We start from the raw sequence: 14406 nt of genomic DNA on the forward strand, positions 1-14406 counted from the left end.
AGGCACACTACAATACTTTTATCTGCCCTGCTCAGGGCAGATCAAAGTGCACCTGCGCAGGACCTCAGTGCCGGCGAGTGTGGATGACATAGACGCATCATGCAGCCTGGATACAGAAGAAGGAGGATGAAAATGGACGAAAAAGGCGGCACCGGATAACGGAGACGCCCATCTGACTCAAATCAACCGCAGCGCGACCATTAGGTAAGTATTATAAAGTGTTTTTTACATTCTACATAGCGGCCTGAGCTCTTATATACAGTATGTTAGAATGCTGTATATAAGAGCCCACTGGTGGTGGCCGCAGGTTAAAGGCCGAAAAACCGGTGTCAGGTTCCCTTTAAAGGGAACTTGTGAGGTGCAATATGCACCCAGAACCAGTATTTATTAAAATTATTTCTAAATATCCTTTATGATATGCTAATGAGCGCAAGGACTAGTCGCAAGGACGATATTTCCCCTGACTAATCCGCCCTCTTAGCATGTTAGCACACCTCTCTGGGTCTGCTGACATGCTATTCAATGCCTATTGCCCAGCATCATCAGCGGTGACGCGCGTACCTGTGTCCATTGTCACCGCTTCACATGCAATGTTTAGGCTCAGTGTGCATGATCAGAAGTCCCGCCACTACCAGTCATGCGCACTAGACCTCTCTGAAGATGAATGAACACAGGTATGTGTGTCCATACCGATGACACTGAGCATTGAATATCATGTTAGTACGCCCCCGTGCTTTATAGTAACATGATAAGAGGGTGGACTAGTCGGGGGAAATAATGCCCTTGCACCTAGACCCTGTGCTCATTTGCATATTATAAAGGATCTTCAGTAATACTTTTTCTAAAGATCCCTTTATCTATGTTACTATAGGATGGGACAGTTAGGCAGGGATTAGAGATATGCACCCACAACTGCTCGTGGGTGACCTGACAAGTTCCCATTAAGAATCTACAATTCAAGTAAATGTATTCAAGGCACAAAGACTTTTCCCTTAAGCTTTATTATTTATGTTCAAAATTATTCTTCATAAAATATGTTTTCATTTTCTGAAAGTGAACCCATGACGGGTGAAAAAGGCACAAGGTCCTTAAGATGGCTCAGCTGTTTCTCATTAAGAATGAATGGGGCTAATTTGGGCATGCTCATTCTCTGCCCTGATCAGATAGAGCTCTCGGAGACCCTTTCTCATGATTGTTTGGAGTTCCAGAGGTCAACCCTCCAGTGATCGAGAAGTTTCTCCTATCCTATTGATATCGATTAGCGTTTGCTGAGTTTTTGATGCTGCATAATTTCTGCACCTTAATCTATGTGCACTTTTTTTCATTGTGTTTCTCTGTGCGTTTTTGATGCATCATGTCCGTATCGTGGGCACATACCCTTAGACTACAAAGTGTTCTGCAAATTCCTAAAACAAACAGTTCTGGAGAAATCCAGCAGAGTGGCTAAACTGGCCATACACATCATTTTTGAAACTGGTAGAGTTTGGTAGATCACTTGTGAATCTGATCATTTGTGCTAATGATGCCACTAGTAACATGCTAACTGACAAATCATTAAAAAATGAAAAATAGTATAACATGCTTGCACATTTACTTGCAGAAAGTGGCAAAATATTCCAAAGTGGCAGAGCCTTTTTTGTGCAGACACTTGTCTGCCATCAGCTGTCATATTTGTATATAATTTCAAAGTACCGTATAGAGACACTTTCTGGAGTCATTTTTTTTGTTACCTAATTCCATATTCTTTTGGCTAAAAGTCATTGTTGCAAAAGAGTTTCATTAACCTCTGTTTCACAGTACGTGGCTAGTTTCAGAATGAGTTAACAGTAAATCAGTCAGTGAGCGTGATCTGATGGCAGAATTTATAGCAATTTTCTTTCTTCTTCTGAACTGCTTTAGGCTGAATTATGACAACATCAAACTTTGGATGAACTTTCATGTGGTGATGAATCAGCATAGAGAATATCAGGAGAAGAGAGATAAGTTAAATACTCCATCAAAAGGAGCTCAAGGACAGGTTCACAGTTAAATTATTCTGAAGTTTGCTATTTAAAATCAAGCATATATCCTGCAAAACCAAATGGTTTACCATTCTTAATGAAACCTATAGCACACTTTTTTAGCCAAAAGATCTCCATATCCTTCAAAATAATAATCAGACAACTTTAATTTTTTTCCTGATCTTTTCTTTTTTCAGCAAGTGATTGTCTATAAAGATAGCGCTTAACCTAATGAGAAGCTTAACCTAGGGAGGGGCTTAACTACGTTATATTTGTGTCCTATTGCAGATGGGACAAAACAGGGAAGCTCCATATCCAACTAGTTGTCTTATGGCCACACACAGAACATTAACAAGAGTTAGACTGATGACTCTTCTGGACACACTAAGGAAATTATCTTATACACTGACAAGCATAAGGGTAAGAATATTTTGAACTTTTGACTTTCAGGCTCCATATCTCACCATCCACTACAGTTGTGAGCATGAGACTACCTTCATTTTATAGACAATTATCTTTGCTATCTCATACATAAATTTGACTTGCAACTATTTAGCATATGATTAGTTATGCAGTTTCTTGTCATGTCTTGTCTATCTCAGCTGAAGACTTTGCCTCTTTCTTCAAGCGGAAGATTGACAACATCAGAGCAAGCTTTGGCCCACAATCACCACAGCCCCTCATCATAGCTACTCATCCCTTTTCCTCCAAATCCAGCTTCTCCACCATGACAGAAAACAATCTCTCCACTCTACTCTCAAGATCACATCTAACCACCTGTGCACTGGACCCGCTCCCATCGCACCTCATCCCCAACATCACCGCAGTCCTCATCCCAGCCCTAACCCATCTCTTCAACCTATCACTAGCAAGTGGTGTATTTCCTTCATGCTTTAAACATGCCTCTATTACACCCATCCTCAAAAAGCCCTCCCTTGACCCATCCTCTGTGTCAAACTATCGCCCCATATCCCTTCTCCCCTACGCCTCAAAACTACTGGAACAGCATGTCCATCTTGAATTGTCCTCATACCTCTCCTCCTGCTCCCTCTTTGACCGGCTTCAATCTGGCTTCCGACCACATCATTCTACCGAAACTGCCCTAACCAAAGTCACCAATGATCTACTAATCGCCAAAGCCAAGCGACACTACTCTATCCTCCTCCTCCTGGACCTGTCCTCTGCCTTCGACACAGTAGACCATTCCCTCCTACTACAGATTCTCTCATCTCTGGGCATCACAGACTTGGCCCTATCTTGGATTTCCTCATACCTAACCGACCGAACTTTCAGCGTCTCCCATTCTCACACCACTTCCTCATCTCGCCCCCTATCTGTCGGTGTCCCTCAAGGCTCAGTTCTTGGACCCCTGCTGTTCTCCATCTATACCTTCGGCTTGGGACAGCTCATAGAGTCCCACGGCTTCCAGTATCATCTCTATGCCGATGACACACAGATCTACCTCTCTGGACCTGACATTACCTCTCTACTAACCAAAATACCACAATGTTTGTCTGCTATTTCATCCTTCTTCTGTGCACGATTCCTAAAACTTAACATGGACAAAACAGAGTTTATTGTCTTTCCTCCTCCTCACTCATCTCCTCCAACAAGCCTTTCCATCAAACTTGATGGTTGCTCACTCACCCCAGTCTCACAAGCTCGTTGCCTTGGAGTGACCCTCGACTCTGCTCTATCCTTCAAGCCACACATCCAAGCACTCTTCAACTCATGCCGATTACAACTCAAAAATATCTCCCGGATCCGTGCTTTTCTTAACCAAGAATCTGCAAAAACATTAGTGCATGCCCTCATCATCTCCCGCCTCGACTACTGCAACCTCCTGCTCTCTGGCCTCCCTTCCAACACTCTTGCACCCCTCCAATCTATCCTAAACTCTGCAGCCCGTTTAATCCACCTCTCCCCTCGCTACTCCCCAGCCTCGCCACTCTGCCAATCCCTTCACTGGCTTCCCATCGCCCAACGACTCCAGTTCAAAACATTAACCATGACATACAAAGCCATGCACAACCTGTCTCCTCCCTACATCTGTGACCTAGTCTCCCAGTACCTACCTGCACGCAACCTTAGATCCTCACAAGATCTCCTTCTCTGCTCCTCTCTTATCTCCTCTTCCCACAATCGTGTACAAGATTTCTCCCGTGCATCCCCCATACTCTGGAACGCTCTACCTCAGCACATCAGACTCTCCACTACCGTGGAAAGCTTCAAGAGGAACCTCAAGACCCACCTCTTCCAACAAGCCTACAACTTACAATAGCCCTCAGCCCAGTAGACCACTGCGCAACCAGCTCTGTCCTCACCTATTGTACCATCACCCATTCCCTGTAGACTGTGAGCCCTCGCGGGCAGGGTCCTCTCTCCTCCTATACCAGTCTGTCTTGTACTGTTAATGATTGTTGTACGTACACCCTCTTTCACTTGTAAAGCGCCATGGAATAAATGGCGCTATAATAATAAATAATAATAATAATAATAATGTCACTGCATTGTTACTGTTTTTCTCCTAAAAACTGTAATTTTTATTATTTTATGTTGTAAATTCACCTTTGGCTTTCAACACTGCGTGAATCCTTCTGGGCCTGCTCTCAACCAGATTCAAGCAACTCTCAACCCAAATCTGATCTCAGGTCTCTTCTACACGGTTCCAACGTTGGTGCATATTGGTTGAATCATTTGGGTATGTATGCAGCTTTTATTTCAACTTTACCCGCAAGTGTTCATTTAAATTGAGGCTTGGACTGTGGAGGCCAATCCAGCACCTCTACTTCATTATCATTGGACAATTTCATCACCAATCTCGACTTATGCTTTGAGTCATTGTCCTGCTGAAACACAGTGTCGTCCTTTTCATACCCTCAGTACTCGACTATGTGAAATAAATCTTGTAGGATACTCACATATAGCTCATCATTGAGACCCCCGTAAATCCTGGACAAGTATCTAATGCCCTTAGCTGTGAAACAACTCCTTATCATCAGGCTTCCTCCACTGAACTAGATAATCAGTTCAATTTCTCGATCCTATAGTCCCTTTTTCCCTTCTTTCTTCCAGACCCATTTGCACCCATCAGAGCCTAATCTATTGACTTTCATCTCATCATCACTCCAAATCACCTGTTTCAAATCTTCTACTGTTGACTTTTCTTACTCTTTTGCAAACTCTAGCCAACGCTTTTTATGATGATATTGAAGTCGAGGCTTGGTGGCTCAGTGGTTAGCACTGCAGTCTTGCAGCACTGGGGACCTGGGTTAAAATCCCACCAAGGACACCATCTACAAGGAGTTTGTATGTTCTCACCGTGTTTGCGTGGGTTTCCTCAGGGTACTCCGGTTTCCTCCCACACTCCAAAACATACTTATAGGGAACTTAGATTGTGAGCTCAATGGGAACAGTGTGGCCATTGTATGTAAAGTGCTGTGGAATTAAAGGCCCAGTCACACTAAACAACTTACCAGCGATCCCAACAACGATACAACCTGATAGGGATCGCTGGTAAGTTGCTAGGAGGTCGCTGGTGAGATGTCACACTAAGCGACGCTCCAGCGATCCCACCAGCAACCTGACCTGGCAGGGATCGCTGGAGCGTCGCTACACGTGGAAGCATGCTGCGCTTGGTAGCTAAGGTAAATATGGCGTAACCAACCCGATATTTACCTTGGTTACCAGCGCACAACTTAGCGCTGGCTCCCTGCACACCTAGCCACAGTACACATCGGGTTAATTACCCGATGTGTACTCCAGCTACGTGTGCAGGGAGCAGGGAGCCGGCACTGACAGCTGAGAGTGGCGGACTCTGGTAACGAAGGTAAATATCGGGTAACCAAGGAAATGGCTTCTTGGTTACCTGATATTTACATTGGTTACCAGCGTCCGCAGAAGCCTGCTCCTGCTCACTGCACATTCAGTTGTTTCTCTGTCTCTGTCACACACAGTGATGTGTGCTTCACAGCGGGAGAGCAAGAACTAAAAAATGGTCCAGGACATTCAGCAACAACCAACGACCTCACAGTAGGGGCCAGGTTGTTGCTGAATGTCACACACAGCAACATCGCTAGCAAATTGTGCCTCAGCAGCGATGTTGCTAGCGATGTTGCTTAGTGTGATGGTACCTTAACAGCGCTATATAAATGAATACATACATATTATTATTATTTCTCACCTTTTTTGGGCCACCATTCCAGACTTGTGTATTGTGCATCACACGGTGCTTGTATGGATGTCTGTGAAGTTCCTATTACAAAGCATACGAGCCACCTCCACTGCCGTGTTTTTTTTTCTCCGATATTTTTCCTAAACGTCCACCTCTTGGCTTTCGAGTGCATGGACGGACTTCATTTTGTATTCTTCCAGGTGTCATGGCATTCTCATGATGCAGTTTGGCAATTTTTTTGGCCAAGCTTGGCTGTTACTCTTTTCTTGGTAAATCTTCTTCACGGCTGCTCCTTGATTCGAACCCGTGACTTTTCACTTGGGAATCAACTTAATAACACATTGAGCTATTAGGGAATGTGAGAACAGGTAATTTGTAGTATATAGGAAAAAAAAATTCTTCCACCACCAGGAGCAAAACACAATGCAGTCACATGACAAGAGTCTGTATAACTAATCATATGTTAAATGGCTGCAAGTCAAATTTATGTATTAGATAGCCAAGATGATTGTTTATAAAATGAAAGTCATGTCACTCTCAAAGCTGTAGTGGATGGTGAGATATGGAGCCTGAAAGTAAAAAGTTCAAAACATTTTCCCCTTTTGCTCATCAGTTTATATTTCTTTACTTATTATTTTATTTTATAATATAATTAAGGATTCAAGAATTTTAAGTAAGAAATTAATATTTGTTTTTTTCATTTTTTGTATTTTAATCGTTTAGTGTCACTTTAAATTTGTGCTCCTTTCTAAGTGAAGAGACAGGTTAGTGTTGAATGACTGACCATATTATATTAGGGTTTGTACAGTATTTTGTATATGCAGCCTCTACTCCAAAAACAAAACATTGTCCTTCTATGTAGGTTGTATAACTTTACTACAACCTACATAGTACTACAACATGATGTCCAGATGGGATGTGGTAAGGCCAGAAACATCAATGTGGGAGGACAATTTGCTGATGTGATTAGGCCAGTGGCATTATGGAAAGAATAGATGTAGCAAGCAGCAATTAATAAAGACTCAAGATTAAGTCGGGGTACAACGGCAGAAACAGACAGAAAAGGGCCCCTATGCAAGAACAATATATGGGCCCTTTTTAGTCCATTAACTCATCAAAATGCAAAATGTCACCTGCTTTAGAGATAGAAATGGTCCTCCTTATTTCTTGGGCCACATGTGGCTGCACAGGTTGCATCAATAATATGTCCACCCCTTTCGAAGTACATACATCACACATAATAAAACTGCACAGAATGTTTAACTGTACATTGTTAAAACCCGTAACAGTGCCATTTTTTAACATTTAACTCCTTAATTCTATTTGACATACATATCCCTGAATAAACTGAAGGGTGGAAAAATTCCATTATTGTTGATTTTTTTTTGTATAGTCTATGCCTAAAAGAGTGTCATAAAAAGTAATCAAAAAGTATAGTATGCTAAAAAAGAGTGTTACTGAAAACTACATCCTGGAAAGCAAAAAATAAGCCCTCACACAGCGGCATTGATGTAAAATTATATAACATATTACTCTCAGGATACAGAGACAAAAACAATGGATTTTTTAAAACTATATAAATATATTGAAAAAAAACTATATACATTTTGTATCTCATTAATCATGCTGACCCACAGAATAAAGTGAACATCTTATTTGTGTAACACGTGATAAGCAAAAAAGTAAAATGTCAAGAAACAGAACCTTATTTTTCTATTTTTACTCATAAAGAATTAATAAAAGTTATAATAACTTATATGTACCCAAATTGCTATCTATGACAAACAGAATTCTGATATGAGCAAGCCATCATTACACCTCTGAAAAAAATACAAATTCCATGGTCCGTGAAATGTGAAAATAAAAAACAGGAAAAAAATTGTTCTTTGCTTTAGGCCCAAAAAGAGCAAGTCTGTAAGGGATTAAATGATGCCCTTATAGGTTTACAAATAGTGCAGGACAGTAATGAAGTAGTTGTGGTATGATTACAGTGTAGACAATGGCCCCGATTGATGAAACTGTTTTTTTTCTGGCATAAAACACTTTGAAAAGTCAAAAGATTTTCACATGGTTGCTTAAAAATGTGACTTTTGCTATTTTCCCTCTATCTTCCACCACCTCCGTCAAACAGGAAGGAGCTAGGGTGTTATGGGGGGCGTGATGACGCCTTTCTCTAATGCATAATGAGTTGTAGCCTACCTTATGTCACACATTTTACTCTAGTCAGAGTATTATTTTTAACGCATGTACAGTGCTGGCCAAAAGTATTGGCACCCCTGCAATTCTGTCAGATAATACTCAGTTTCTTCTTGAATATTATTGCAATCACAAATTCTTTGGTATTATTATCTTCATTTAATTTGTCTTCAACGAAAAAAAAAAAAATTATCATAAAGCCAAATTGGATATAATTCCACACCAAACATAAAAAAGGGGTGGACAAAAGTATTGGCACTGTTTGAAAAATCATGTGATGCTTCTCTAATTTGTGTAATTAACAGCACCTGTAACTTACCTGTGGCACCTAACAGGTGTTGGCAATAACTAAATCACACTTGCAGCCAGTTGACATGGATTAAAGTTGACTCAACCTCTGTCCTGTGTCCTTGTGTGTACCACATTGAGCATGGAGAAAAGAAAGAAGACCAAAGAACTGTCTGAGGACTTGAGAATCCAAATTGTGAGGAAGCATGAGCAATCTCAAGGCTACAAGTCCATCGTCAAAGACCTGAAAGTTCCTGTGTCTACGGTGCGCAGTGTCATCAAGAAGTTTAAAACCCATGGCACTGTGGCTAACCTCCCTAGATGTGGAAGGACAAGAAAAATTGACGAGAGATTTCAACGCAAGATTGTGCGGATGGTGGATAAAGAACCTCGACTAACATCCAAACAAGTTCAAGCTGCCCTGCAGTCCAAGGGTACAAAAGTGTCAACCCGTACTATCCGTTGGCGTCTGAATGAAAAGAGACTGTATGGTAGGATACCCAGGAAGACCCCACTTCTTACCCAGAGACATAAAAAAGCCAGGCTGGAGTTTGCCAAAACTTACCTGAGAAAGTCTAAAACGTTTTGGAAGAATGTTCTCTGGTCAGATGAGACAAAAGTAGAGAAAAGCCATCAACATAGAGTTTACAGGAAAACAAAAAGAGGCATTCAAAGAAAAGAACATGGTCCCTACAGTCAAACATGGCGGAGGTTCCCTGATATTTTGGGGTTGCTTTGCTGCCTCTGGCACTGGACTGCTTGACCGTGTGCATGGTATTATGACGTCTGAAGACTACCAACAAATTTTGCAGCATAATAGGGCCCAGTGTGAGAAAGCTGGGTCTTCCTCAGAGGTCATGGATCTCCCAGCAGGACAATGACCCAAAACACACTTCAAAAAGCACTAGAAAATGATTTGATAGAAAGCGCTGGAGACTACTAAAGTGGCCAGCAATGAGTCCAGACCTGAATCCCATAGAACACCTGTGGAAAGATCTCAAAATTGCAGTTCCAGCAATGAGTCCAGACCTGAATCCCATAGAACACCTGTGGAGATATCTCAAAATGGCAGTTTGAAGAAGGCACCCTTCAAATCTCAGGGACCTGGAGCAGTTTGCCAAAGAAGAATGGTCTAAAATTCCAGCAGATCATTGTAAGAAACTCACTGGTGGTTACCGGAAGTGGTTGTTCGCAGTTATTTTGGCTAAAGGTTGTGCAACCAAGTATTAGGCTAAGGGTGCCAATACTTTTGTCTGGCCCGTTTTTGGAGTTTTGTGTGAAATGATCAATGATTTGATTTTTGTTTCATTCTCTTTTGTGTTTTTTCATTGCAAGCAAAATAAATGAAGATAATAATACCAAACAATTTGTGATTGCAATCATTTTCAAGAAGAAACTGAGTATTATCTGACAGAATTGCAGGGGTGCCAATACTTTTGGCCAGCACTGTAGGTAAACGCCACAAACCGGACTCATTGAGGTGGGTGCCTCTTAATGACTCAGGTACCTCTGACTCCAGCACCCCCTTCATCAGAAACTGCATGGAAAATGCTGGTCTTGATGAACTACGGTTGGCGATGACGGCCCCACATTCTCACACATATAATGTAAAATGAGGAGAGTGTAGCGGAAACATAACATTATTTTATGCCTTTTACTCTGCTTAAACCCTTTAGCCACAAAGGTCAGAAAAAAATGGGTCTCCAAGTCTTGCTCTGCAGGTCGGGAATAAACCAGAAAAACTCATAAAAAATAAAAGTTATTTTATTAGAGCACTAGTAAACGTATAGCGACACTATGCATTATGTGGGCGCTCTGCCTCCTTCCTCAGGTGCATAGATTAGAGCAACACATTAAAAACTTTTATAAGAAAGTCAAAAGTAGCTCATTAAAAAAATTAGTGAATGAAAACACGTAGACATCATGTGTTTTCATTCTCTTTTTTAATTAGCGAATTTTGACTTTCTTATAAAACTTTTTAATGTGTTATTCTGATCTATGCACCTGAGGAAGGAGGCGGTCTGCCCCCGTAACGCATAGTGCTGTTATATGTTTTCTAGTGTTCTAATAAACAACTTTTATTTATGAGTTTTTCTGGTTTGTTCCTCACCTGCAGCGCAAGATTTTAAGACCAATTTTTTTCTGACCTTTGTGTATTCATTCAGCTCCCAGTATTGGGTGGAGCAGGTGATCTCACAGCAGCGGTCAGGTGTGCCAGCTGTCCGGCAATTGCCGGGTGGAAGGAGTGGTTGTCAGTAACTTGCAGACAGCAAATGAGGAGCTGAGACTGCTTCTTTGTGGAGGACATACACACGATCAGTGAGACACCCCTTAGGGGTATTTTACACGTTACGACATCGCTACCACTATATCGTCGGGGTCACGTCGTTAGTGACGCACATCCGGCACCGGTAGCAACATCGCAACATGTAAATCCTAGATGGAACAATGAACGAGCACAGAAACGTACAATCTCGCTGATCTGTGTAACCTCGTTCATTTCCATAATGTCAGATCGACCGCAGGTACGATGTTGTTTGTCGCTCCTACAGCAGCACACATCACTGTGTGTAAACCCGCAGGAGTGACAAACATCTCCTTACCTGCGTCCCGACGGCAATGCGGAAGGGAGAAGGTGGGCGTGATGTTATGTCCAGCTCATCTCCGCCCCTCCGCTTCTATTGGCCGACCAATTAGTGACGTCGCAGTGACGCCGAACGCACCTCCCCCTTGAAGGAGGGATTGTTCGGCAGTCACAGCGACGTCGCCGAGCAGGTATGTGCGTGTAAAGCTGCCGTAGCGATAATGTTCGCTACGCCAGCAATCACCACATATCGCATGTGCAACGGGGGCGGGTACAATCGCGCTGGACATCGCTAGCCGATGCTAGCAATGTTGCAGCGTGTAAAGTACCCCTTATTCTACTCTGCCCCTTCGTTGATGTCCCTCATTTTGATCTGCGCCCTGAGTGGGAGAACACTCCGTTTGTTGCATTTGTTGCACCCAGAGAGGTACAGGACTGGGGGCTGAAGATTTGAAGTATTTCTGAACAGATTTGAGGAGAACCTACTACATCTCTGAGCATTAAGGAGGTGGACACTATTAGGCTTTTACTCAGCGTTGTGCCTGTTCAGCACAACGTGAATAGGTGAGTGGGTATTTTACCCTACCATGCTTATTGACTTGTTAGCTACGAATCACACACAGGGAGTGCTTTCTTTTTTCTTTTATTTAAACCCTTTATCCAGGAGTTTCTTTAAAGGTGATAAAATGGCCTGTGCCACATTGCCAATACTTAGACAGGGGATTGGAGGAATGAATTCATTTAAATTTATGACTTACCCCGGGGTAACACTAGTGTATGGCATCCAATGTGAAATCATCGGATATGATATGCCAATTACACTCACCTCAAACTCTGCGATGAGCGTGAGCTGAGTGTTATTCCCTGGGATCCAATTCTCTTTCATGTTAGAATCCGGATCACAGGTGCTGGGAAGATGGAGAGATTAATTTCTCCAACTTCTCCACTGCCTGTTTCAGCATATTTCAGACTGCACTCAGATGACATCCAAGTGCAGTCCGATGTTTCATACATCTGAGATACACTGCCAATCGCCCTGTGCAACAATTTTTTTTCTCTTGCTTAATCAGCATTAAGAAAAAAAATTGCTGATTGGCACTGCCTCATAGTATAATATTGGGGCTAGTGCTGACAGATAAAACATTGGATAACACTCGGCTGTGTTATGCGGTGATGTGAGCGTGTCTTTAAAGACATTCTCAGACAACAACTTTCATTGTTTTCTAGATCAGTTCAACTATATGTTATCCTAACAAAAAGTGATATTCCCAATATATGTCATATGTACATACAGCAAATCAAAGAAATCTGCCTTGGTGGGTAAAGATTTTTGACACTAACAAATTAGTGACCTATGTTCAAGTGAAGAAGATTTCTAAAAATCATTTAGTATCTGAAACCCCAGTAGTTGTGTCCATCTCAGATAGTCTTTTCCGCTATATGGTATGTCCTCATTTACACCTCTCCATCGTTCTCCATCGAGAATATTAGTTTATTGAAATTATTTCTGATTTTTTTTTCTGCACCCCTCCGTCCTCTACTCTCTTCTTCGTTTTCTCCCTGTAATTTTCCTGCTGCGGTCTCAGCTGTCATATCTGAACAAGGCATTTTTAAGCCCAGGGCAAGCTACACATTTGCTCCATTTTTCCATTTTTTCATTCCTGCACAAAATGCATTTTCTGCTGCACTGAACATGAACTAAGTGAAAATATGAGAGGTATAGTACAGTAAACCTTTCAGTGCCCTAATTATTTGGGTTACATGCTAAGAACGAAGACTTAGACATTTTACATTATGCTTTACTAATATAATTACATAATCAACCTTCAGCTTTTATTAGAAATTATTTCACATATTTAAAATTATTCATTTTATTTTTATATATTTTTTATGGTGACTTTGCATGAAGCTTGAACATCCTATCTACTTTGTATTAGCATCAGGTGAAAATGGCATACAGTATTTCATACAGGCTGGAATATCCTTGCTGTCCTCAAAAGACACAAACTGTTAGCTAAGCTAAGTTTTTTTTGTACAAGTTAGAAGTTGAGATTTAAAGTATTGGAAGCTACAACCAAAAATCATCATCTAACACATTAGACCATTACATTGGCAGTGATTGGTGATCTCAGAACACATTTTTTCTTTTAGGCCTTCCCGGCTTTGGGCACACTGGCATGTGCTCAGCGTGATCGCCACTGGAACTTGGCTTGACTGACTTTTGAGCTATTTTAACAGCCTGGGTCATTGCCCCATCTTTTACCATATTGCCACCCTTAAGCCATGATCATAGCGTTCCAGTGTTTATTATGGCAACTGGAGTTCAGACAATGTCAAGTACCTGTTAGGCGGGCTTTACACGTTGCGACATCGCTACCGATATATCGTCGGGGTCACGTCGTTAGTGACGCACATCTGGCGCCGGTAGCGACATCGCAATGTGTAAATCCTAGGTGCGATGATGAACGAGCACAACAGCGTAAAAAATCGCTGATCTGTGTCACGTCGTTCATTTACATAATGTCGTTACTGCTGCAGATACGATGTTGTTTTTCGTTCCTGCAGCACCACACATCGCTGTGTGTGAAACCGCAGGAACGACAAACATCTCCTTACCTGCATCCACCGGCAATGCGGAAGGAAGGAGGTGTGTGAGAGCGGTGTTGTATGTGTGTTGCATTGTGTGTGTTGCGTTGTTTGTGGAGCGCTGTGTGTCTGCAGCGTTCTGTTTGTGGTGCTGTGTGTGATGCGCGGTTTGTGTGGGTGTGGAGTGCGTGTGTGTGTTTTGGGGGAGGTATGTTTTGTGCAGTGTGTGTGTTGCGTGGTATGTGCGTATATTTATGTATGCCGCGGTGTTTGTGTGTTGGGTGTTGTGTGTGCGGTGTTGTCTGTGTGTGTGTGGGTGTATGTAGGGCGGTGTTTGTGGTTCCCAGTGTGTGTGTGTGGTGTGTGTGTGTTTGGGGGGAGGTGTGCACCCCTCATCGTGATCCATCCCCCATGCTGCGCACCTCCCATCGTGTTCCATCCCCCATGCTGCGCACCCCCTATCATGCTCCATCCCCCATGCTGTGCACCCCCCATCATGCTCCATCCCCCATGCTGCACACCCCCTATAGTACTCCATCCCCCATGCTGTGCACCCCTCATCGTGCTCCATCCGACAT

General features: G+C 42.4%; 1 protein-coding gene across 6 annotated transcripts in view; it reads left to right on the plus strand.

Moving 5' to 3' along the window:
* Positions 1–14406, plus strand: part of ELP4 (elongator acetyltransferase complex subunit 4) — a 687452-nt gene that overhangs the window by 639234 nt on the left and 33812 nt on the right. For 2 of the 6 annotated variants that reach the window (XM_075325557.1, XM_075325556.1), the window contains exon 10: positions 2289–2420. The exons of 2 other annotated variants lie outside the window; for them this stretch is intronic. In XM_075325557.1, the coding sequence (XP_075181672.1) occupies positions 2289–2420 (132 nt within the window). Of the gene's footprint in view, positions 1–2288; positions 2421–2602; positions 2779–4617; positions 4702–14406 lie in introns of those variants that run through there. 2 more of the 6 variants (XM_075325560.1, XM_075325558.1) reach the window with 2 other exon arrangements.

This window comes from Anomaloglossus baeobatrachus, chromosome 10 (genome assembly GCF_048569485.1).
Source record: "Anomaloglossus baeobatrachus isolate aAnoBae1 chromosome 10, aAnoBae1.hap1, whole genome shotgun sequence".
NCBI classification, from domain to species: domain Eukaryota; kingdom Metazoa; phylum Chordata; class Amphibia; order Anura; family Aromobatidae; genus Anomaloglossus; species Anomaloglossus baeobatrachus.